Below are 24,158 nucleotides of genomic sequence, written 5' to 3'. Positions count from 1 at the left end.
ACGCGGTTTTTTCTTGATCATCGGGATGCATGAGGATCTGGTTATATCCAGAGAAGGCGTCCATGAAACTCAACAGTTCGTGGCCAGCCGTGGCGTCGACCATCATATCGATGTGAGGTAGGGGGAACGGATCTTTTGGGCAAGCTTTGTTGAGATTGGTAAAGTCTATGCAAACTCGCCATTTGTCGTTCTTCTTCTTCACTACCACCACGTTTGCCAACCAATCGGGATAATTCACTTCTCTGACGAAACCATTATCAATCAGGTGTTGAATTTCTTCATTAATGATTCGATTTCTTTCATGGGCGAACTTCCTCCATTTCTGTTTGACCGGCAGGTGATCGGGGTCTACTCTTAAACGGTGCAAGGCCACATTTGGGTAAACTCCCGTCATATCCGCATGAGACCAAGCGAAGCAATGTCGGTGCTGGGACAGAAAGGTAATCAATTTTTCTCGCAACTCGGGAGTCAAGCGTGCTCCAATTTGAACCTTCTGTTCGGGGAACTCAAGAGAGATCGAAACTTCGTCTAACTCCTCCATTTCGGGCGTGCTTTGCCCGCCAAAGTTGGACGATTGCAATAATTGCTATAACTGCTCTTTCTTCTTTTTGAGGCCATTCTGGTAACATTTTCTAGAGGCCAATTGTTCACCGTAGATTTCTTTGATACCGACGGCCGTTGGGAATTTGACAACTTGATGATAAGTTGACGAGACTGCTTTCATCTCATGAATCCACGACGCCCAAGGATTATGTTGAATGGTGAGTGACAGTCAGGGACGAGGAACTTTGTTTGGCAATTGACCCCTCCGACATATACGGGCAATGCTATTTCACCTTCGGTGAATTTTTGTTCTCCGTCGAACCCGATTAGGATCGTCGATCATCATACAACATGATTTTCATCAATGTTCATCTTTTTTAGGGTGCTCAACATCAAGACGTTCGCTGAACTGCCGTTGTCGATCAACACCCGCTTGATTATGCAATTTGCTACCTGGATGGAGATGACAAGGGCATCGTGGTGTGGATCTAACAGATCGGTGGCTTCACTATCGGTAAACATGATCACCTGATCGGAAGGAGTCTTCGTCGGTCGGCCCTTCCTTGCATCTAGATTGATGGCGGCTCTTGCACTTCTTTTGGCAGCCGAGTGAGAAATTCCACTAATCTCCGAACCCCCAATGATGACTGCAATAGTTTCGGTGGGCTCAGGTATACCATCTTCTGCGGCCTTTTCCTTTCTTTTTACTAAAAGAGCCTTTCCTCTTTCGGTCAGCAAGTCGTGCAAATGGCCGCGATTGACCAAGTCATTTACTTCGTAAAGTAAGGCCTTGCATTCGGTGGTTTTGTGCCCATAGACTTGATGAAAGCCGCACCATTTAGTGGTGTCTTTTTCTCTTCCATCGGTGTTCTTCAACGGCCACTTCACTTTCTCCCCCATTTTCTTGAGTACAAGTACCGCCTCGTCATGTGCGATGCTCAAGTTATATTCGGGCGCATTTTCATAGTGTTCTCGTCTATTGAATCCCCTGTTGGGTGGTCGAGAGTGGGTAGTGTTTCCTGGTGGTGGAGGCGCCTGTTGGTCTTCTTTTCTGCGCGCTTCTCTCTGTCATTGCTCGGCTGGGTCGGTCGCCGTCGAGCGTCTTCTTCCCACCTGATTTGGATTGTTGCGCGGGCTAGAGCATCTTCCATGTTCTGACAATCATACTTGGCTATTTCTTCGTATAGTCCTCTATCGACAAGTAACCCGTTCTTGAAGGCTCTAAACACGGTCTCAGGGTTACATCGAGGAATTGAGACTCTCTCTTTGTTGAAACGGGCTACGAAATCTCTGGTTGATTCCTCACGGCGTTGGACGACTCTGAACAAGTCTTCTGAACATTTTTGAATTTTCTTGCTACTGGAAAAGTGCACAAGGAAGGTGTCCACTAGCTGGGCGAACGAGGAGAAGTCGCCGTTGGGAAGGCTAATGTACCATTGGAGAGCTGGCCCTGTCAAGGTTGATCCAAACTCTTTGCACATGCAAGCCTCTAGTAGATCTAACGGTATAGAGGTGGCGAACATTTTCTGTTTGTAATGTGCCACTTGCTCCTCGAGATCCTCAGTTCCATCGTACAACTTCATGGTCGGCGCGGTAAATCTTGGCGGAGCCTCAGTCATGGCAATCGAGGGAGAAAAATGGGGAGTCTGCAAAGCTGTTCTGTGGCATTTTTTCCAGCGGTGCCACCACTCCCGGGACTTTGTTCATCCTGGATTCTAAAGTGGCGAGCCTTTGCGTCCATTCTTCGAGCGATATTCCCATGCACGAGGGATTGGAAGAGGGTGGAATATAGGAAAATGCTGGGAACAGTGGCGGCGCTCGTGGTATGTTGTGACCTTCGAGTTGGGCGTTGGTTGTCGGACTGGGATGGCCGTTGATGGTCTACGTAGGTGGATCATTCTGCCTTGAACTTTGTCCGGGGGTGAAATATCTGCTCAGGCCGACGCCCAATGGGCGCGTATATTGGTTGGAAGCTCCTTCCTGTGTGGTTTGTTCGAGGGATGGTATGGAGCGCACAGCGCTTCTATCGAGGGTGGTCCGTTCGTTCAACTTCAGGAGCTTCGCATTTTCAGCCCTTACGGTGGCGTTTTCTGCTTCCAAGGCAGCCATCTTCATAGAATTTTCTCGTAGTTCCTCTCTTATGGATGCTAGTTGGGCTAACACATCGACCATAGGGTCTGATTCCGAATGAGACATGGTGTTTCAGGTGATTAAGGTTGTGGTTTTCGGCTTTGTCAGGCAAAGAGCTGTAGAGGCCTCACGGTGCGCGCCAAATTGTAGATACCCGAATCTACAATCGTTGAATAGTCAACGTAATTTCTATGGAGGCCTTCTATAGCGGGATCCTGAGGAACAAAGCAAGGTAGAGATCAAAGAACTTGGGCACCGGTGGGGTACCTGCCAAAGAGCCTCCGACGCTCAAGTCAGTCAATTGGAATCAGGTTGGTCAAAGCAAAGATATATGAATCATAAAGTGCGAATGCTGATATGGAAATGGTGGATGCAAAATGCAAGGTAGCTGTGAATGAACTGAAGGTTGAAGAAAGTGAGAGAGCAAGGGGTCTGAGTCTCCAAGATTGCGTATCCCGCTCCCGAGGGGGAGGGAGCCTTTTATAGTGGGGTAACTAGCCGACCAAGACTGACATACCGGGTACTATGGTACAGTTCGTAGGCAGATATGGGGAGGTGGTGTCGAGTGTCAGGACACGCGGCCTATTTTGGTTGGTTGAAGTCAGGGTTGTACAGTGGTCAGGCGGCTCGGTGTCAGGAGGTGGCTGCAGACCGTCTGATACGGCGTGCTAGGCTGTCTGATTTGTCGAGGCCAGGTTCGACAATGATCTCAGATGACCGTTACCTCAGGGGGGTGGAGGCACGATGGGAGATAGTGGTTTAGGTGCACGATCAATATAGTACGGGGTATATGCATGTACAAATATATGTGAATATGATGCAGGACGTGTACCTGAGGTGTGCATGGTCTCTGTCTCTTGATGATCAGTTATGTTAGACATCTCCGGCTGAGGCGCTCTTTCATGGGCTGCCGAGGGCGCTAGATGTAGATGGGCTTGTGCGTCCTTCATGACACACCTATTGAATGGTTAAGCATAAATTTGGCGTTGGCCGTCCTATATTGTGTTGACCGTATTCTAATGTGTTGACCGTCCTGTATTACGTTGACCGTCCGGTATTGTGTCGAGTTATATGACGATTTTTGGCCACTACAATACGAGTATTAAGAAAGATCCAAACCCCTACCTTTTGGCTTTGATGGATGCATTTTCAGACCTTGAAACTGATGGAACAAAAACAATTAAGGTAAAATCGATCCCAAAAAATCTTCGTAAAATTTTTATTATGCTTTATCAATTTCATATATTTATGTGTTTGGCATTATTTGTGGGGTTTAAACACCCAAGTTCATACAAAAACCCTACCGTCCAAGCCTCGCTAACCCTACACGTGTGATCAACCTGGCATCTTCTCTCACGGCCAGATGCCCAGATCCCATACCATATGCGATCCGAAGCCACCCTCTCATTGGGTCACTCATTACCCTGCTCAAGATAGCAAACTGGCACGGTTCTTTGACGCGTGGCAGCCAGTCGAACATCGATGGTAGTCCGAGAGTGAAAGGACTTTTTGATGAGAAACTAAACAACTGACACGTAGCCCCTACAGCCTTTGCAGTTAGGTTAGGAGATCATGGAGTAGTTGGACTTGGTCACTTCCCACAACCGTCCGATCACATTTCGCGGTTGACTCATTGAAAGCGTGTCGCCAATCGTGACTTCTCAGCTTTATTGTCAAATCAAAATCAGGGTGATCGACCCCGTTGTATTTGTAGGATAGAGATTAAGCAATTATTGAATATATTGGTGTCAACAAATAAAGGAGAGAAAGTGGCCAGTATATGGTCGGTTGGGTGGACTCTGGCGAATATTCAGATTAGATGGAACAAAATCATTTCGGGTCTTAGAAAATGAGAATGAGCCCAACTTCAAGCAAAGCAAAATAACCCAGGCTTCTATCGAGCCCAAAATTTTGAAGTTTGGTTTTGGTTAGCTCGATGGTTTGAAGAAAATCTCAATATTGGGCCAGCCCATTCTTGCGCATAAATCCAAGCCCAAAATTGTCACACTTTAAAGTTATAAGCCCAATTATGTACCAGAGGAGAGATCCATTTTTTGACACCAACGGTTGTCTCGCAATGGTAGTGTTGTCTTTTCACTTAAGCCATGACGGTTCTTCCACTTTGAGTATTTGAAGCCGTCGTTTTAAGCGCTCTCTTCCATCACAACAGCTCTACTCCTATTTCACCATCACGCTGCTATTGGAATCTCTCAAGATCCCCTGAAAAGCTCTTCAATTGCTGCCACAATTCCAGGTTTTTTTTTGAAGACTCTCATTTTGATTTGTGTTTCTTTAACCACTTTTTGATGCAATATTTGTCTATGCCGATTCGAGCGTACTGAGCTAGGGTTTTTTACCCTAAAAATTACATATGTTTGCTAAAGTTGTTTTTGATTAATTAATTGATGCAGTTTACTTATCTATATATCCCCGGCGCATACTCTTTTAATGGTGGGCATTGTATTAGGATTGATAGATTGCAGCAGCTTGAAGTGGAACTTTAGATATATGGAGATCCCTAGTTTTGATACACGGTTTTCTATATGCTGAAAATATTTTGTGTCTTTTCTGGTCATAATTTTCTTCGTTGGTGTTTTCTTTCTAGACTTAAGGTTATAGACATGTTGTTCATGGTTTCACTCTAATGTTATATTACTTTTAGACATGGATGAAAGGGAATGCGAGAAAAGCAGGCAATCTGTCTTGGACTTCAAGTGTAAGAAGATTCTTCCTGTCGTTGACAAAACAGCTTCTCCTTCTCCTTCCTCCCTGCATAAACCAGGAATGGCTGTAAAATGGAACTTAGAAACTAGTATTACATCGCAGACACCAGAGAAGATAAATGAGCCCTTACTCTCCAAACATAGAGAGGGAGAGGTCAACCTTCAAAATAGGTGGGTATTCAGTTCGATGCATCAATAATTAGAAACTAGAAAATGCTCTTTGTTTGAACTTGAGTAGCTGACATCTGGAATCTTTCTTTACTTTCAGATACAACATCATATTAGAGCTCTTTGATTCTATTAGTTGTTCATTAAGGTTACTTGGTCTGTGTAAGAAGCCAACTACATTTCAAAACATTTGTACTCAAGTGGAGGTGTTGACAAAAAGGTTTGGATCTTCCCATTTTGATCTAACATTCTTCCTTGATATTCGCTTTTTTCTCCCTGAGAATCTTTATTGCTTTCTTCATCTACATAAATGTAAGCTTGGTGTTTACGTATGATTTTAATTGAATTGTTGATTCTTCAGTCCAAATTCTTTCTTTGTTGGATGAGTGTTTAAAGGTCCTTGTTTTTATTTTTCAGAAAGTTATCATACAGGCACCTTGCTCAGATAAAATATATACTTCCTGAAGCCATGAAAATTGATAAGATTCTTTTACATGATGAGAAAACCCTTTGCATGAAGCAAAGTCTGAAGATCACCTTGCTGTTAGATGTCATTGAAGGCCATGATGAGCCATCAGATTATGTGGCTTTGCGCCAAGTTTTTGCTTCCAGGCTTGTGGATTTCTGTACTACATATCCTGAGGTAAAGCTCTGACCCCTTTATCTGCAGTTTTTTCTCTCCTTTCCCTTCCTGAAAGAAGCATTTGATATAACTTCAACACTATGAGATGCCTCATTGAATTAATGATTGAAAATTATTGAAAGAGTATGCTTGAGGGAAAATTTATTTTAGGGGTGCTCTTTAATTACTCGGAATTAAACGCACAAACTGAAGTGTTTCTGAAATTGCCTTTATGTGGCCTAATATACATTTTTATTTGAGTAAAAAAAGAAACTTTGTTCCAGGTTACCAAGGGGTGCGCCTCCCAAGCAGTAAAAGGCTGAAAGAAACAATAGGGAAACTAAGAAACAACAAAGTGCTCTAAAACATTATTTTGAGTGTGGCCTGATGTTTATATTTGAGAAATCCAAGTTAGCAAAATGGTCTTTTATGTATTGAAGTATTGATATATAAATTTCATTAAACAAGAAATCATGGGCACCAAAGCCGTAGTATGCCAGAATAATAAATGAAGAAAAACCACAACATTTTTGAACAAAATAGATTGAAGGAAAACTAGAAGACCATTACTTGATTCATTTTCCTAAAGACAAAAAGATGTTCTTGGTTCTTGCCATTGTTTATACTCCCCTTTCCTCAGCAAATAGATAAAAGTCTCGTAAACCTCTTTGTTAGAGTGGGCACTTGAGCTATTTCTCTCTATCCAAATGGTGCAAAAAAACACGATGAATTGCCATTACCCACTCTCTACTCTTGCACTTCTTTGAGGCTTTAGCAACCCTGGCTCCACCAAATAAGAAGCTCGGTTGGCTTTCCTTAGCAGGGAAAGAACTTACACTCAGATAAATGAGAAATTGAAAGGAAAAGAATGGAAGACACATATGCCTGTTGGTGGGTGAAATAGATTTCATTAGGCGCTGGTTCCATGTGGAAAATGGAGATATTGTTGACTGATTTCCTTCTGCAAACCATCCATCTAAATTGTTGCACAAATGATGAGCTAACAAAGTTCAGAGAGTGTATCAAAATTTTATCACTGATTGCTTAGATTAAGCTAGTTTTTCGGTTCTCTCATGGGTCCTTTTTCAGGTCTGGATCAACTCTCTGCTTAAGCTTTCTGGATTAGAATATTAGATTAAACAGTATTTAGATAATGTGGATGTACCATGTTTTTATTATGGATTAAAAGAATTGAGTTCTTACATTGAGTTTTTTGCTACAAGGCTTGTGACATTCCCGAAGCTGACTTGCCAGAGCCTTACAACAAAAAAAGTCAGACAACCACTGGGGATAAGGCTGATGTCATCGCAGAGCCCATATTTCCTGAGACCATTAGCCAAAGAAGTCAAGACACTGTTCCAGATCGATTGACTGTTGATTCTTTGGTAGAATCTCTACCAGCTTCTGTTGAAACTCAGCTGTTGGCAGACCCAAGGCATCAACATCCAATTTTCACTCAATATTTCTCTCAGAAGGTTGTTACTAAAAATGATGCATTTCCTCTATCATCTACCGCATCTGATGGTCCGGATAACCAATCATCAACCGGTCAGCTGAAAGGTTATCCTTCACTGAGTTTCACTGCTGATTGTGAGACCAAACAAGACCATAAAAGCAATCAACCGAAAGAAACGCCTCCTACATGTTCTGAACCAACTGTCATCAACTCCTCTGTCCAACAAAACTACCTTCAATGCTCTATTCATTCCAGTGCTCATGAAAGCCCTCTGCAGAAATCCGTAGCATCTGCTGGTAGTTTAATAATAGAAACCCCTGCACAGTTGACACCAAAGAGATCAATGCCCAGTTGTGAGGACAAGCATAAGACCAGTACCAACGATAATAAGATGGCATCTTTTATGCCTGCAAAGAGGTCTTTAGATTTTTCAACTGATAAAAGCGTGTTAGATTCTGTCATTGATGGGTATGAGGACTACAAAGTTGTTCAAAGTCTCCATTGCAATATTGTAAGACAGATAACTACTGAGGAGCAGAGTACCAAAGGTCATCAGACAGCAGTCCATCAGGTACCCTTGTCTTCTTTTGAGCTTATATTCTCTTGATTTTCATTCAAATCTCTTCTATCATAGTGTTGCTTAAAATGACAATGTTAGAGACCCCCAAAATATGACCTCCAAAAGTCTCCCAAATCTATGTGGCATTAAAATGATCATTGATTACAAACACACACGTAGGGCCCACTTCACAACCAACACTCCACATTAAATGGGGGTCTTTTGGGGTCACTTTTTGGGGGTCTCAAGCATTATCCTGCTTAAAAGTATCAGTTTCATATTGCTGACTATAGTAATTCTTCTTAATCTTCTACTAAGAACAACCAGTTTTGGCTTGTATTGTACTCAGCCAAATGCGTATAGAAGTATAGATGAGATACATAGTTTTCTGCTTTCTTGAATGATGCAGCTGTGTCAACAATGACAAACCTTATCCTTGCACTTCGAACTCAGGCATCTTTGTTTTGCATTTTGCCAGTTATTTAGAGAACTTCTGAGCAAGGAACATGTTTAAAAGATGTCAGATTGCCAAAGTTTAAAGAATGTCGCTTGTTTTATGTTCCATGTTGCTTGTTTTATGTTCCTCTGTTATTCTTATCTCATAATTGTTACTGTTAAAATATGGATGTAATTTTGCAATGCAATCATACTGGATTCTCCTTGGATTTTGTGTCTTCCATGCTGTTTGCATAGACATCTCAGTCATAAAGTTGCTTCATTGCAACCTTAAAGGTCACAGGTTCTAGTTAGTTATGGAAACAGCCTTTCCTCTTGGAGTGGTATGGTTGTTTACATGTACCCTTTCATTCTAGCCCCTGTGTCCACTGTGCAAACCTTATGCTATTTACTTTTTGTGCTGTTTGCTTTTCAGCCTTTTATCAGTTCTAACAAGTGGTCATTTATTGTAGGTTATATGTTGTTTTATTAGCCTTCAACTATTTAACTTTGAGTTTGTTATTTAGGTAGAAGAGAACTTTGGTTGGCCTGCTGAGGATTGCAATATGAGTCAATCAAGTGTTATGGTCCAGCAGACGGCTGCTAGCCTGCCTGACCTGGTTGATCTGATTTACAGTATATTCCAGTCTGTCAACTGCTCTTCGATCACAAAAGAGGAACTTGTCCACAAGATACTTATGAATAACATCGATATTGTTGATAGAAGTATGTATCAGAAAATTTAATGCAGTAGGTTATAATTTCATTAAACAAATCTGATGCTTACTGAACCAATCCTGGCTTCTTTGCAGAGGAGGTTGAAGAACAGATTGAGATGATTGAAAAGCTGGTTCCAGTTTGGATTTGCAGGAAGCAGGCACCTAGTGGAGATATTTTGTACAAGTCAGTCAGTACACAAATCTTTTTTGTGAAATAAGTTTTTGTGACATGTCGTTGATTCTTTTGCCAATTCATTGATGTCCCTCTGGCCTTGTGCAGCATCAACACAGTGTTAGATTTGAAATCAGTCCAAGCTAAGGTTATCAGTGCATAAGGAGGATGTTAAGGTACTCGCTTTTTAAACAAGTTACTCTGGTTAAGGAATGGAAATGAGAATGACAGGAAAAATCAGTTAATGACACGCATGTTTGTTGCTTTTGTCCCTCTAATATTTGCTTGTAATTTCCAGGTGCAATCAGGTAGTGTGACATTGCTAATTCATGAGATTACGGAGGATTAATTTCCCAGCAAGCACAAGATTGATAATTTGTTACTACCAAAAAGGCTTTGACTTTGCAGAATAGGGAAATTGATTTTTTTTATCCAATTTGTAAATGGAAATTATCAGTTGTGTTTCTCACATTTTTCCAGGGGCATGATCATGTGAAATGTCCTTACTCAATTAGCTATTTATTATGAAATGAGAGAATGAGACTTGGAATTTTTTTTATGAGAAAAAGGTTATTGATTGAGAGTTGAGACATGAGATCCCAACTTTGCGGGCTTGAATGCACTATAATGTGAAGTTGGAAGTGCGTATGTATAGGCATAGCAGACCACCAAAAACAAAACTTACAGCTTAGCTTTTATACAGGCTTGCCAATAACAGCAAATGATGGATTAATTGAGTCGATATTCATATTACTGGGTTGTCTGTGTGAAAATTTCCTTACGAAGATATAATCGTTATTAGATTAAGCCTTGAAAAAACTAATTTCAAAGGGGGTTTGTGATCAACTGCAAAGACAAAAAAAAAAACACACTTTGGAGCAAAAGCTTGAACCCGACGTGAATCGAACACGCAACCTTCTGATCTGGAGTCAGACGCGCTACCATTGCGCCACGGATCCACCAATTATTGACTTCGCAGATTGTTTTTAGTCTAACGTAAGGATTTAGATTTCGAATTTGTCAACATCGAATTGAATACTTCCTTTGCCATGAAACGACCAATGAACTACAAGACGTTGCAGCTTCTGCTGAATAATTGCGAGAGCCTCATCTCGCTTATGCAAGTCCATGCCAAAGCAGTATCTCTTGGCCTACCCCACAGTCGCCAACAAGGTTTAATTACTCAATAGTTGCGCCAAAGTTGGCAACTTTCAAGATGCTATGACCTCTTTTTATCATCACCATCATCCAGATATTTTCTCCCTTCACTTGTCTTAGTAATCTCTACCTCAACTCTCAGTTTCCGGGCAGGGCCTAGTCGGTGTTTTAATTTACAGTGGATGCGCAGTGGCCACTGGCCAGTGGGTTAAGTCCTGATCTGGGATGGCCTTCAGCACTTTCTGCTCTGTTGGCTTTTGGGCATGGAAAAGGTTTACTTGACGGGAGGATTGTTCATGGGATGATTTTGAAATGACAGTATTTCAACAATCTAAAATTAGTCAGCACTTATGAATGGCATCGGGAGGACCCAAGTGGTAACATGAATTCTTGAGTGGACGGCATAGTGTAAATGAGACGATGAGCTTTCTCCAACAAAAAAGAAGAAGACGGGCTTTCTGTAAACTGTAAGCCCATGTCCAAGTGAGGCGTCTGGTATTGTTGTGTAGGCCTCGTTAAGTTGCAGAGTGGGCTCAATATTCTAAGCCCAGTCAACACAAATTCTAGAAGGAATTTCTGCTATAAATTGCTCCAATGGTCATTCGAAATCGATTTCTTGTAAGGCTGAAACCCTAAACAGTTGCAGATAGTTTTCCGACCGAGCGAGCGAGCAATGGATCCTCCACAGGAGCCCGTGAGTTACATCTGTGGAGGTTGTGTTGTTATCGTCTAATCTTCAGTTTTTTTCTCGAGATTTTTCTTCAAAACAAAGATTTGTCGACATAAACCAAAATTTTTTTAGCAGAGCTCGGTCGACCATGCGAGGAATTTCTTGATGATTATAATTTTAACACGTCTGTGGAGATATGCTTGTAATAGTCAAATTCTCAGTTTTGGTTACTGGGAGAGCAAACATAAGTTCATAAATACTTGGTTATTGTCTTCTCTTTTATTTTGTTGATAAGCTAGGTTATTCTCTTAGGAACAAAGCAGAGCTTAAACTGAGAATTTTTCCTCTAATTAATTTTATCTTAACAATTAGAGTTTCTGATTGTGATGTGGTTGTGTTACGGACTTTATAGATTGTGCCATGGAGAACACCCTGAAGACTGGTGATGTGATACAATGCCGAGAGTGTGGTTATCGTATTCTGTACAAGAAGCGAACTCGCAGAAGTAAGCCCTCCCTTTTATGGTTCTTTATTATTGGATTGTGGTTCTTTGGATTGCTATTGCTTGGTTTTGACTGGTCTTTTTTGAATTGATTTCTGGTGACTATCACCTTTCTCAGTGGATTCATGCTCTGTAAAGAAGGAGTATGGGGTCCTTAACCAGTTTACAAGTTTCGGGATATTGATGCTAAATAGTTTGCATAATCTGATGGTATTAGAAACAATAGAATAGTGTACATACGATCCAAGTGGGATGTTTTGGGAGAATATAATTTGCACTTAGTTTTCTATGTTTGCTATGTTGTCATATTGTTGTTTGCGAAAAGCAAGCTAGTCTTGGAGACAGATGTGTGATGTGCCTTTCATATTTTGGCGACACAGAATATGAAACAAGATTTTCTTACCAGGAATCTCTTGCTAGTATGGATGTTATGATTATTTAAAACTAAAACTTGGATGTCTTTCAGCATAGATTGATTATTCATTATCCATGTTTTATTTATTAGGCTCTGAGAGAGGGAGAGGAAATGTCTGACAATGGAATTCTTGCGTTGAAATTGGGATGTGTTTAAAGAGGATAGGATAAAGAAAAGGGAACTATTATTCTATAAGAGAGGGGAGCTGTGGTCATTGCTTGTTTGACACCTTTAATACTCATGCTCTGAGACATAATTATTGCCGAAAGGTATAAGTTACACTTATTGTAAGTTATGAGAAGCGCTTTTTCTTTTCTTTTTTTCCTCTTTTTTTTTTCATTTTAAGGATGGAATTCATGTTGCATTTTGGCTTTTCCTCATGCAAGCGGCACATGATTCATTAAGAGCATCCATTAACCAAACTATTGCTAAAAACCAAGCTTGATAAATGTTTACCAATTGCCAATTCTGGATCTTTTCACTTCTTTACTTTTGTAAATTTGATATTCATCTCATCTCTAAAGTTCAAAGTACTTGAATATAGCCCTTCAAAGAATAGAAGTCTGGAACCTGAAAATATTTTGTTTGGGATCGATGAACAATAATTTGATTTCAGATCCTTTTATTTATTCAAGAAAAAAAAATTGAGAATCATAAAGCAATGGAGAACAACAAATGATAGTGGATGGTTTAATTCTTTCAATAGGGATCGATTGTAAGGATTGCTTAGCGAAAATCCTAGGATATGCTTTCTTCTTTGTTAATAAGTACATGAAACTCCTGAACAAGTTTTTCGCCAGGCAGTCGCCCTCTTTTTCATAGGAAATGCAAGGTAAACGCTTGTGGGGTCAATAACTACTATTTGGTGTGAGATTAGGGATCAACTTGTTGATGTGGAGAAACATAATTCAAGTCGCTAACTTCCTGTTAATTTTTGTTAATGAGTATTGCAGGACCATTTCATTCATGCCACAAATTGTTTATCTCAAGTATCTACGTATCAAGCATATCAGTACACTTGATGGACCCCATGTTTATACATAGCCCTTTTATATTCTCTGTGTTCTATTACGGTCTTACAGAATCTTTTAAGACGAACTGAATTACATTCGTAGAAGCTTTTGTTCTGTAATTTTCTTGTATTGTATTTCATGCTAGTCCTGCAAATTGGTTACTGCTAAAGCATATGTTAACATCAAACACTGATTGCTGCAGTTGTTCAATACGAGGCACGCTAGGAGACAAGTGACAGCCGGGTGATTTGCATAAGAAGTCAAGTAATGAAGCATGTTTATAATTGTGACCTGCTATGGCTTGGTGTTGGGATTGTGTCTGTGAACAGTTTTTCTGTGCTACAATTATAATATCATATAGCGACTTAGATGTCCCTCTGCTTAGGGCATCAGTGGACTAAAGACATCATTTAAAGAATATTTGATATTTATGTTGCCAATGGTATTGTATGATGGTGGTTCCACTTTGACTCACTTTTAAGAATAATGTCAAATCTTTTTTTTCCGCCCCCCTTTCTAATTTAGTATGCTGAAGAACAGAGGTTATTACTGGTACCTGATATGGGGCTCATGGTGAGATGTAGAAAACTCAAAAAAAAACTTGGTTTAGGGTGGTGGTGGCATTTTTTTTTTTTTTGAAGAGGATCCTGTGGCCATTAATACCAGTAATCAAAATTTCTTTATTGGGTAACATGCAATTTGATCTGGTCGCATAAGCATTCTCTTCAGAAGACAAGTTCACCCAATTAGTAAAGTTCCAACAGTCATTTTTCAAAGTGTCGTATTTAATTTCTGTTCCAAATAGAACTTTTTCGAAAAATCACCTGTTGCCCTTATGATGAGAAGAAATATAACAATTTACAAAAAAAAGAGAGAGAGAGCGAGTAAAGCAAAGTACTGCACACGTTCCACTTGTATTGTACGGTTAAAAAATAAAATATAAATAAAAAATAGAGATACACTTGTATTGTGTGGTTAAAAAATAAAATATAAATAAAAAAGAGAGATATAGCGCTCCATTGACTTGATGCCTTCCCTTTCATCTGTAACCATTTTTATTTATTCAAAAGAATTAAACATTTTGGAAAGAAGGAGAAACACTCGTATAGATAAGAGAGAGAAATCATACCCTGGTGCATGTAGGTAGGAAGGAATTACTTTAAGCTGCGTCGTGTTTGCCATGGTTGGTTTTTCTCTCTCTAGCTCCACTTGTTTTAGTATACTGTTTACTTTCTTTAGAGTGAATTAACACTGATTTTGGTATCAATATATCCGGGAGCGTCCCCAAACTTTTGGGATAAAGATTTTGACGATGATATCCGGGAGCGTTCATGCAAGTGTATATACGGACGAAGGAGTGTGTCCTGCTGTGATTTTTTTTTTCATGCGGATAAATTCTGAAAATATCTAAAATTGTGGTCCTAGACCAAATTAGCTGTGCGTTTGGTTTGTTTCATGTATTTGAACCTCACAGCTAAATTTGGGGAACCTTTTTTTTCTATCTTATTTAGATAGTTTGAGAGATTCTTGGGTAAGCGCTTCCTGGTTTAAGTCAAATTTAGTACAAAAACGTCATCTTTTCTTTTCGCAAATTGTTTTCGTTTAACAAATTCAATCGGTTGCTTTTGAATCGTGGTTGATAGGATTGAATTCCAGTTTCAACTTTTGGGAATTCTGGTGAGTTTGATTGCTTAATGAACTTGTAGAATGCCATTCCAGGGTCCTGGATTTGTTCTTTTCTTTAATGGCAATTGATTTTTCAACAGAAAGTCTTACAATTTCTGTATGAAGGAAATTATTTGGATATCTGAAGCAGGCAAAGCATCTATCTTTCTTTCCCTTTTCTTTTCTAAATATGTTTGACAGCCTGTAAAAGAAAATGCCCCAATTATCTTATTGACTCGGCACAGATTTTCTTGGCACATTTATTGTTGGTTTGATTGATAATTGTTTCCTTGACCTGTTTTACTCGGTTTGAGGTGCTGTTCATTTTCAGTTGAATTTTGCTTCAATTGTAACTGCATGCTTTTGGTCAGTTTGTATAGGTTCTCATGTTTCACTTTGACCTATTTGTTGATTTTTGTTTGTGGAATATCTTTTGAGAAAGTAGTCGTTGACTTGTTTAAAAATGTTCTTGTTGTCTCCTTTGTTGTTTGAAATTGATTGCATGCTTTGATTTGAATGGTTAGTACTGTCCTTATTGTGATTATTACTCGTTTATCTCTCCGGACTTAGGGCGTAAAGAATCTCGCCCAAGGTCGGGAGTTTCACTCTAAGCTGGCACAATTTCCAAGTGGTTTGTGCTGGCTCTTGACCCTACTAACCTGTCGGGCGGGTTTGCATGTGCCTAGCCCGTACCGGGCTTAGTGGGCTGTCCAAAGGGCACACCTGCTGAGTAGTTCTTGGTGACCAAAAAAAGTATGATTAATTAATATCCTAGGTTCTGCCTTTGTTGTTTCCTTCATCATTTGCAATAAATTGAGCTTAACTAGGTTAAGTGACTTATAGTTGACATTTTTGAGCTTATCAAACGCTTATATAATTCTATTCAATTCATCTCACCAACATTCAAGATGGTGAAAGTACCAGTGAATTACCCATATATGAAAAAGAAAGAAATTATTGCTTGACAAATATGATTAAATGACTTGCTGTAACTTTATTACGTCCTTATCATATTTGATTAATTGATTTGCTGTAAATTTATTAATTCCTATACATAATTGATTGGCCAATATGCTAGGCGCATTTGCGTATTGTTGGCCATTGATTATCACGTCTTGCTATGCCTTGGCCCTCTTTCGAGAGAACTGAAATAGGTCAGTTGTTAGTATGTCTACAATACTGAGAAGCTCAAATATCTTTTACATTCTTGAAGAACCCTTATAAGTTCTTATATGGGAAATCACTAATCAGTCATGTTGCTCATATCAATTCTACTAACGTGTACAGGGACAAAGAGAGATGCATTGTTCTATCCAAAGAGCCCTTAGTGACAAGCAGACGGTTTCACACGGAGAAAAGAGCTACTCATCAAGGAAATTTATTGAACAGGATAGTTTCAAGGGATCTTCTGAGGTCATGTTATTATGTTACCCTAGTCATTAAGGAACTGTTCATTTTTACTTTTACTTTGCTTGATTAGTATTTCTCACATTTTCTATGGATGTCCACCATCCTTCAGGTTCGTGAAGTGTCTGCTCTTGATTGCAGTAGCTCCGATCAGAGGTAATCGTTGTGGTATTTGATGCATGTTTTGGTTCCCACGCTGCTGCACGTTAAAAGTCAGTTCAACAATATTTTTTGATGCACCATTTGAGACCCTTTGTAAAGCTGTTGATTTCTGTTCATTCTTCTTGTTCCTGGATTTTTCATCCATGTGTTTTCCAATCAGTAAACACATTGGGAGGTTTCCTTTGATATCTCACTAACTAGATACATATGACAAAAATTCTTACTCACTAGATCTCACAATCAGATCTTATCCTGTTTGGCGTGTATAGACCACCATTGGATGATGTTATAACAGTAATTCTAGGAGAGATCGTGCTTTTATCTGGTAGTTAATTGCATTATTATAGTCCTTGTATTTTCACGACAAGTACGTCTCTATGGCATTGGCATGTCAAGTGAGTTTTTCAATGTTGTCTTGTTTTGAAGGAGTATTCAATATTTTGGTTTCCTCTATAAAAAATCTTCAAGAATTTAATCATTACTTCAGGAAAAATGTTATTACCTTTTATCTGATGCTCAATATCTCTGATGTCAATAAGCCGGCCTTTGGCATGCATCTTTGAATGACTAAGAGCTCCAAGCTCTCCCCTTTGCATTTTGTATGTATTCAGCATCAGGGAAGATAACAAGGAAGCAAGTAGCAAGTGCTATCAGCTTCCTCTCCCTTACAAAAGATCCCAAGAATGTTTCAAGTAACATGAGCAAGATAAAGATAGGGGGGCTGGGTTCTCGAGTTTAGATGAAAGCTTAGAGTTTGATGAATTGGAATAGATATAGAGAGAGATGATAGAGTATTTTCCTTTTCATTCTTGTTTTCTCCTGGTTTCATCATGGCAACTTTTCTCTGAAACTTTTAGCGGCCCTTATGAAACAGCATTCCTGGTTTGCTCATTGCTGAAGAAACTTTGACCTTTCTTGTGGATCGCCAAATATTTTCAGTTTAGCATGCACATTTTGTTCATCAGCATTGTTAGGATAATTTGTATTTTAAGCTTTGTCATGGGGGAGGAAATTATTCAATTTACCTTTCACATTCTTTCTTTTTCCTCACATGCATCACTGGAATCTGTTCCATTTCAACAGTACTTTGTATGATGCAGCTTTATTTTGTTGCTAGACTCTGACTGTGATCCATCTCCTTGGTTAAATTGTCAGATGTGCGCTCCTGATGTTCCTCAGACTTGAATCCAATGGACACCGTAGAATTGTACCACAGAGAATGCAGTGTATTGATGACACTAAGCAGTCAAGATCTGAAGTCAATGAGGATATGAATAGTATGTATCTGGTTACTCAGCCAACTACGAAATCACTTAAGGTTGATACGCCAAACGTTCAGATAGGACCTGGATTTGGTGTTACTCAGTCTAACAAGTCTTTTACTGCCAGAAGCTTTTCTGGGCCCAATTGGCGGCATACATCTCGAAACATGGCCACAGCAAATAAAGTGTGTAAATCGGATGATTTTTCAAGTTATTCCAACTGCCGGAGTTCCATCTCCTGCAGTGATTCCTGTGCTTTGACCTCAGAAGGATCTACTACTATGAGTTCATCTGATGTGTTAATTGATAGCACCAAACTAGATAAGGTAGTGAAGAAAACTTCAAAAAAGAAGGTGAGAAGGAGGGGGAAGTATAAGAAGAAATTTCCAAGTGATGTTGAATCTACTGAAATGGAAGTTTTATTTGAGGAGAATGCACATGGAAGTTCGACATTGGAAACCTGTGCTAATAACGATTTGGATCACGGAGATGAAGTGGTATTATGTACAACTTCACAAGAGGCTTCAGCAGTGGATGATAGGGTTGTTGGAACTAATTTCAAAGCTACTGCTAATAAATCAGCCAGGATGCTCAACCACTGCAATGATGAGGTGGATATAGTGGAAACAGCTGTACCTTCTATTAGTCCACATGATCCAGCAATTGATTGCGAAATTGGGATTCAAACAATAGCTCAAGGATTTTCAATCCTCGATAGAGGTCTGGAGGAGACAACTAATGTGCAGATCAGCCATGATCGTGATGCATGTTTGAAAGAACCCGATGAAGGAGATGGTGGCATTACCTTTCCAGGCCCATCAGGTCTCAGTTCTGAGAAAAAGAACTTCTTTCATAAAAAATCAGGTAATGGTGATGTAGATACCTTTGATTGTGATGGACAAACAAACAATAGCAGCCAGCGATTCAGTAGCAGTGGTATGCAACAGGTTTCATCAGGCAAGAGAGGGAAACAAGTTAAAACATTCCCCAGTAGTTGTAGCGTATACAAACCTGTAAGTGTTGGAAACTCAAATGGATGTACAGGGAAGGAGAACAATCATTCCATCTGGCAAAAGGTTCAGAAGAAGGATGTTGATGAATGCCGCTATGAGTCAAAGAAAGTGAGTCCTATCTTCTTGCAATCACAATTTAATATTACTTTAAAAGCGGCTTCTTTTCCTAAAAAAAATTGCAGTGCTGAAGAAATGAGTATAAGAACGAAGGTCAAAGATAAAAAGCCATTGAAAGATAAGGGTTCTAGGAGATTAAAAAGAAAAAATAGTCCAGGGGTAAAACAAGAGTTCCACTGTTATTCTGGGCAGGGTTCTCATCTCAACAAAGCTAGCTCAAATCGCCGTGCAAAGATGAGTTTGCAGCAGAATGACATGCTGGCCATCTCTTCTAATGCAAATGTTCAACACAGAATCAACAGTGTTCTGAAATCTCATTCTCAATCTTGTAGTCCAAGGGTTGAATTACAGAGCAGCACAGTTGAATCCATGAATACAGAAACAGTTCACAGCTTGCGAGTTTTTCCAGATGCATTGGAACCATTTGAGAATGTCCATGATATTGTTTCTGGTATGAATGTTCAAAATAGAGAAGATCAGGATCCGACATTGCCAAAATCATGTCTTTCTTTGGATGCATCGAAGCTGCTTGAGGTCCGGTCTCCAGTATTCCTTCCTCATCTCTTAGCCAACAGAGTTCGTCAAATAGATAAAGGAAATTCTCCCGAAAACAATAAGCAAAACCATAGTTCCTCATCAAAGCTGCTTGAGGTGCGGTCTCCGGTATTCCTTCCTCATCTTTTAGCCAACAGGATTCCTCAAATAGATGAAGAAATTTCTCTCGAACACAATAAGCAAAACCATAGTTCCTCATCGAAGCTGCTTGAGGTGCAGTCTCCAGTATTCCTTCCTCATCTTTTAGCCAGCAGGGTTCCTCAAATAGATAAAGAAAATTCTCTCGAACACAATAAGCCAAACCATAGTTCTGGGTCTATTCTGCAGAAGTGGATTCCCATTAGGAAAAAGGATCCCGTTACAGCAGAATGTGAGCCTTCATTGGTGGAACATTCTCATGGGGCAGCTGATGAAGATTGGACATTCAAAAGTACAGCTGAGAAGAAGGCTGAGCCCAGCTCTGAAAATCTGGTTTCTCCTCAGAATGCTGCAGTACTGATGGGCGGGTGTTGCTCTTCTTGGGAGGAAAGAAACATTAGAAGTTTGAGGCATCCAGTTGCCGGTGTGTTCAAAGGGCATGATTATAATACAATTGCATCTAAATGCCCGATGAGTGTATCTAATGATCAAAATTGTTCTGCTTTTGAAACTGTTTTGGACAAGATACAACAGGCAGTTAATGATGTGTGTAGAGTACAAGTGGCTGCTGAAGCTGTTCATATTGCCACTGGTGGTCCAATTGCTGAGTTAGAAAGACTTCTTCGTCTTTCTTCTCCAGTTATTCATCAATCACCCAACTTAATCTGCTGCCAGTCTTGTTCGCAAGATGAGCTAGTTGGTGCAATCCCGTGCAGACATGAGACACATAATGTCTCTTTGGGATGCCTGTGGCAGTGGTATGAGAAACATGGGAGTTATGGGTTAGAAGTAAGGGCAGAGGATTGTGAAAGTTCAAAGAGATTTGGGGTTGATCGTTTTGCTTTTCGTGCTTATTTTGTCCCTTTTCTTTCAGCAGTTCAGCTGTTCACAGAACATAAAAGGCGGCCCATTAAAGATAACATCAAGTTGCAACCTTCGGCTGTTGTGGAGACTGAGCTTGGTGGAAAATTAGAAAACTTCTCTAGTTTTAGCCACATTCCGATAACTTCAATGCTTGTTCCTCCTTCACGCACATCAAAAACGGGGATTCTGGCTCTCGTAGATGACATGCATCACTCACAACCATCTTCAGTTTGTGCCGAAGAGGGCTCACCTGGTCAATCTGATGATTTGGAATGCTCCAACGACCTAGAATTACTTTTTGAGTACTTTGAATCTGAGCAACCACAACAAAGACGACCATTATATGAGAAGTAAGAATTATGTTTATCTAACTAGTGTATATGCTGAGGATTATTTGGTAAAAAGATAAAGAACACATATGCACAAGGCTACCACAACTGGCGGGGTTGGAGATAGACAAGATGTATGCAGATCTTACCCCCCACATAATATGTGTAGTTAGGAATTGAACTTGTTACCTCTAGGTTGTACCATTGTAACTATACCAATACATCACATGTTCGCCTATTGGTAAACAACTCTTGTATAGTGGGTGTGGTCGGGGACGTATACATACCTTACCCCCATATAATATGCTGAGGATTATTTGCATTCTAAAAATTCGTTTTTATTCAGTATTGATAAAAACGACCATTATAGGCGGGCATGCGATCCAGTGATAAGAGAGTTGTGGGAGTACAACTTAGAGGTCATAAATTTAATTCCTGTAAATAGTCTTCACACATATTATATGGGGGTAAGGAGTACGTATATCCTACTAGTTGTTTTTCTTTTTCCAGAAGAACGTGTGGCGCAATGGTAGAGTTGTAGAGGTGCAACCCAGTGGTCACATGTTCAATTCTTGGAAACAACATGTCCACATATTATGTGGGGGTAAGTTTTGCGTACATCCCGTTTGTCCTCGACTCCGCCTATTGCGGAAGCCTTGTGCACTAAAGTTGTTTACCTTTTTTTTAAAAAAGCGAACAGTTTGGAACAAGTCCAGTGCTTGCCAAGACAAAATTGGATTGCAGCGTGAATAAATTTCTTAAGGAAAAAACTTATGGTTCAAAATACATTCTTTTGAAGCCTTATTGGATTTTTTCTGACAGCTGAAGAACCTAATCATGACAAGGGTGTGTTTTAGACTGTCCTTTTTGCTTGTGTGTTTTTCTCTGGTCTGTTTTGAATGTAATTGGAATGACCTTATGTTAATAACTGTTTATTACAGAATACGAGAGCTGGTTAGAGGTGATGGACCTTCACAGGGCAGTATGTATGGGGATCCAACGAAGCTGAACTCTATGAATCTACATGACTTGCATCCAAGATCCTGGTTGGTGACAAAAATTGCGTTCTAAATTCACATGAAATATAAGGGTTTTCTGTGCATGCCTTGGATTCTTGGACAACTAAATATGCTAAGTTGATGATTTATGAATTAACTTATGTGGAAACTAATTTGTGCTTTCTTATTTACAGGTTCTCTGTGGCATGGTACCCTATTTATAGAATACCTGATGGGAACTTACGTGCTGCATTTTTAACTTATCATTCACTCGGTCATTTGGTTCGTAGAAGTTCCCAATTTGATTTCTCAAGGGATGGTTGTATAGCATCTCCAGTTGTGGGTCTTCAGAGCTACAACGTTCAGGTAGTTAGAACTGCTATACTTTCTTAAGATTAGTTGTATATTCTATGTTTCTCTTCCTAAGATGTTTCATACCCAGTTAATTCTATGCAGAGCCAGTAGTCCATTTTATATTTCTTGATAAACTTTCACATTCTGCTCTCAGATACCTGTGACAATGTGATGTGTTTTTAAGCAGTTCCATAATCTTTCTGGAGTTGCAGTATGATTCTGCACCTTGTTTATCTGTAACTAGGTAGATGGGTGTTGTATTTTGGTGGTGAAAGACCAGGAGGAATCTCATGCATTGGGTGATGAGTCAATTGAGTAAACCCACATAAATCCTACTTATTCCTGCATGGGATAACTTATGAAGGGTTCTCTCAATTTGCCAATACTTTAGTCAATTAAAGAGCAGTACAACTGAGTTATCAAAATGGTAATGAAAAATGATCACAAAATTTAGAAACCTAAGGCAAGTAACAAGAAGAATTCGTTAAATATATTGGCTAAAGATCAGTGTAAATTTACCTGGGCCTGGTAGCTTTGCGTCTTCACTTCTTGTACCCTTGATGGAAAAACAGTTGCATGCTACAGAGTGGAAGTTTTGATGTAATGAGTTTTGCCATGCACACACACACGTGATCTTGTTCATAGAAGTTGATTATGGTCGTGGAACTAGTTTTAGTGCTACTGACAATGTGTATACTTGTCGTCAAATTGTCTTATGCCTCAGATTTTGGTCATCCTTGAGTAGTCAATTCAGCTGCTATTGGATGTTCCTTCAATGTGTGTAAAATGGATATTGTTCATATATATTCTACATCATTTACACCGTCTGTAAAACCTGTTGACCATAATATGTTCTTTATATCACACAAACAGGGAGAATGCTGGTTCCAGCTGAGGCATTCAGCCATGAGCCCAACTGCTGAAACCTCTAGCCTAAACCCTTCTGGAATCCTGAAGGAGCGGTTGAGGACACTGGAGGAGTCTGCGTCTCTCTTTTCAAGAACTCTTGTAAATAAAGGAAATCAGACAGGCAATAACAGACATCCTGATTATGAGTTCTTCCTCTCTAGGCGACGCTGACTGCTCGTCCTAGTTTTTACTGTCTGCAACTTAATATAGTCTCTTATGTTAGAAAACAGTGTCCATATGGATATAAGAGCTAATGACAAGTATGAAGGTAAACCGATTAGTGCACCTCCATGAATGGTGGTTTTTTTCCCTCCTGCTCAGGAACACCATGTCTTGAGGGCTATCTAAAGCATCTCTAGTGGTGATCCTGGTTTTAAACCTTTCAATATTTTCTTGTTGCTGTAAACATTTGTTAATGTAGTGTGAAGGTTTCACAACAAATATTGCCTAGTCTTCCATTTTTCTTTCATGTTGGCTTTTTGCAATTTTGAGTAACTATATGTGAATATATATGTTACGATACATGTAGGTATATACAGTGAACTGTATCCAATGTAGAAGCCATGATTCTTTCACAAGAGTTTCATGCAACGGAATGCCTTTTTTGCTTCTCATTAAATGAAGAACAATGTTAGAGACCCTAAAAGTCCTTCAAATCTATGTGACATTAAAGTCATTGATTAAAAACAAACATGTAGGGCATATTTCACATCCAATACTCCACATCACATTAAATGGGGGTCTCAAGCATTATCGTTAAAGGAAAGGTTGTCTGGTTGGTTTGAAGCCATTCAATATCATGAAGTTTGAATTGATGGGTTGGAGTATAGGAACTACTGGCTAATGACCAAATTGTCACCACTTCATAAAGCTTTCCATATTTCCCAGAGGACTGACCCTCTTTTTTTCTCTGTATTTAATGATCAGATGTTGGATTTGATTCTATTAGTTGGAAAATGAGATAATAAGTTTAAAGACAAGAAGCATATGCTAAGGCAACTATCAGTACCCCTTAATCGATGTGGTTAAGATATGTACCTGAATTGTGTGGTACTCAAATTTGGGCCCCTATTCCCACTTAGGCAATTATAGCTGATCCA

The 24,158-nt window shown here is 39.7% G+C and overlaps 4 protein-coding genes and 1 non-coding gene across 7 annotated transcripts; 3 read left to right on the top strand and 2 right to left on the bottom strand.

Moving 5' to 3' along the window:
- Positions 1 to 885: 885 nt before the first annotated feature.
- LOC119986998 lies at positions 886 to 1,443 on the bottom strand. The gene has a single exon (XM_038831680.1). It carries the CDS (start codon positions 1,441 to 1,443, stop codon positions 886 to 888), a length of 558 nt encoding a protein of 185 aa, XP_038687608.1.
- Positions 1,444 to 4,766: 3,323 nt separating this feature from the next.
- On the top strand, positions 4,767 to 10,117 carry LOC119986471 (CDT1-like protein b). Its single transcript, XM_038831032.1, has 9 exons — positions 4,767 to 4,927; positions 5,336 to 5,567; positions 5,665 to 5,784; positions 5,982 to 6,207; positions 7,410 to 8,213; positions 9,164 to 9,362; positions 9,449 to 9,539; positions 9,636 to 9,703; positions 9,826 to 10,117. Exons 2-8 carry the CDS (start codon positions 5,338 to 5,340, stop codon positions 9,688 to 9,690), a joined length of 1,725 nt encoding a protein of 574 aa, XP_038686960.1. The 5' UTR covers positions 4,767 to 4,927; positions 5,336 to 5,337; the 3' UTR covers positions 9,691 to 9,703; positions 9,826 to 10,117.
- Positions 10,118 to 10,414: 297 nt separating this feature from the next.
- TRNAW-CCA lies at positions 10,415 to 10,486 on the bottom strand. The gene has a single exon. It is a non-coding gene; the product is annotated as a tRNA-Trp (tRNA).
- A 755-nt stretch (positions 10,487 to 11,241) lies between these two features.
- LOC119986773 (DNA-directed RNA polymerases II, IV and V subunit 12-like) lies at positions 11,242 to 13,795 on the top strand. Of its 2 annotated transcripts, none has more exons than XM_038831454.1 (3): positions 11,242 to 11,398; positions 11,768 to 11,860; positions 13,226 to 13,472. In XM_038831454.1, exons 1-3 carry the CDS (start codon positions 11,359 to 11,361, stop codon positions 13,372 to 13,374), a joined length of 282 nt encoding a protein of 93 aa, XP_038687382.1. In that variant the 5' UTR covers positions 11,242 to 11,358; the 3' UTR covers positions 13,375 to 13,472. The 2 variants fall into 2 exon arrangements, with proteins under 2 accessions (XP_038687382.1, XP_038687383.1); XM_038831455.1 differs by lacking the exon at positions 13,226 to 13,472 and adding an exon at positions 13,488 to 13,795 and having other exon boundaries at positions 11,244 to 11,398.
- A 516-nt stretch (positions 13,796 to 14,311) lies between these two features.
- Positions 14,312 to 23,527, top strand: LOC119986772. 2 transcript variants are annotated; one of them, XM_038831453.1, is made up of 8 exons: positions 14,323 to 14,468; positions 16,029 to 16,104; positions 16,238 to 16,363; positions 16,470 to 16,513; positions 17,675 to 20,818; positions 21,739 to 21,843; positions 21,990 to 22,161; positions 23,023 to 23,527. In XM_038831453.1, the coding sequence occupies exons 3-8, from the start codon at positions 16,250 to 16,252 to the stop codon at positions 23,227 to 23,229; spliced, it is 3,786 nt and encodes a 1,261-aa protein (XP_038687381.1). In that variant the 5' UTR covers positions 14,323 to 14,468; positions 16,029 to 16,104; positions 16,238 to 16,249; the 3' UTR covers positions 23,230 to 23,527. The 2 variants fall into 2 exon arrangements, with proteins under 2 accessions (XP_038687380.1, XP_038687381.1); XM_038831452.1 differs by lacking the exon at positions 16,029 to 16,104 and having other exon boundaries at positions 14,312 to 14,468.
- The last annotated feature ends 631 nt before the right edge of the window (positions 23,528 to 24,158 follow it).

This window comes from Tripterygium wilfordii, chromosome 20 (assembly GCF_013401445.1).
Source record: "Tripterygium wilfordii isolate XIE 37 chromosome 20, ASM1340144v1, whole genome shotgun sequence".
Taxonomy (NCBI): domain Eukaryota; kingdom Viridiplantae; phylum Streptophyta; class Magnoliopsida; order Celastrales; family Celastraceae; genus Tripterygium; species Tripterygium wilfordii.
This window is presented reverse-complemented; position numbering and strand designations above follow the sequence as displayed.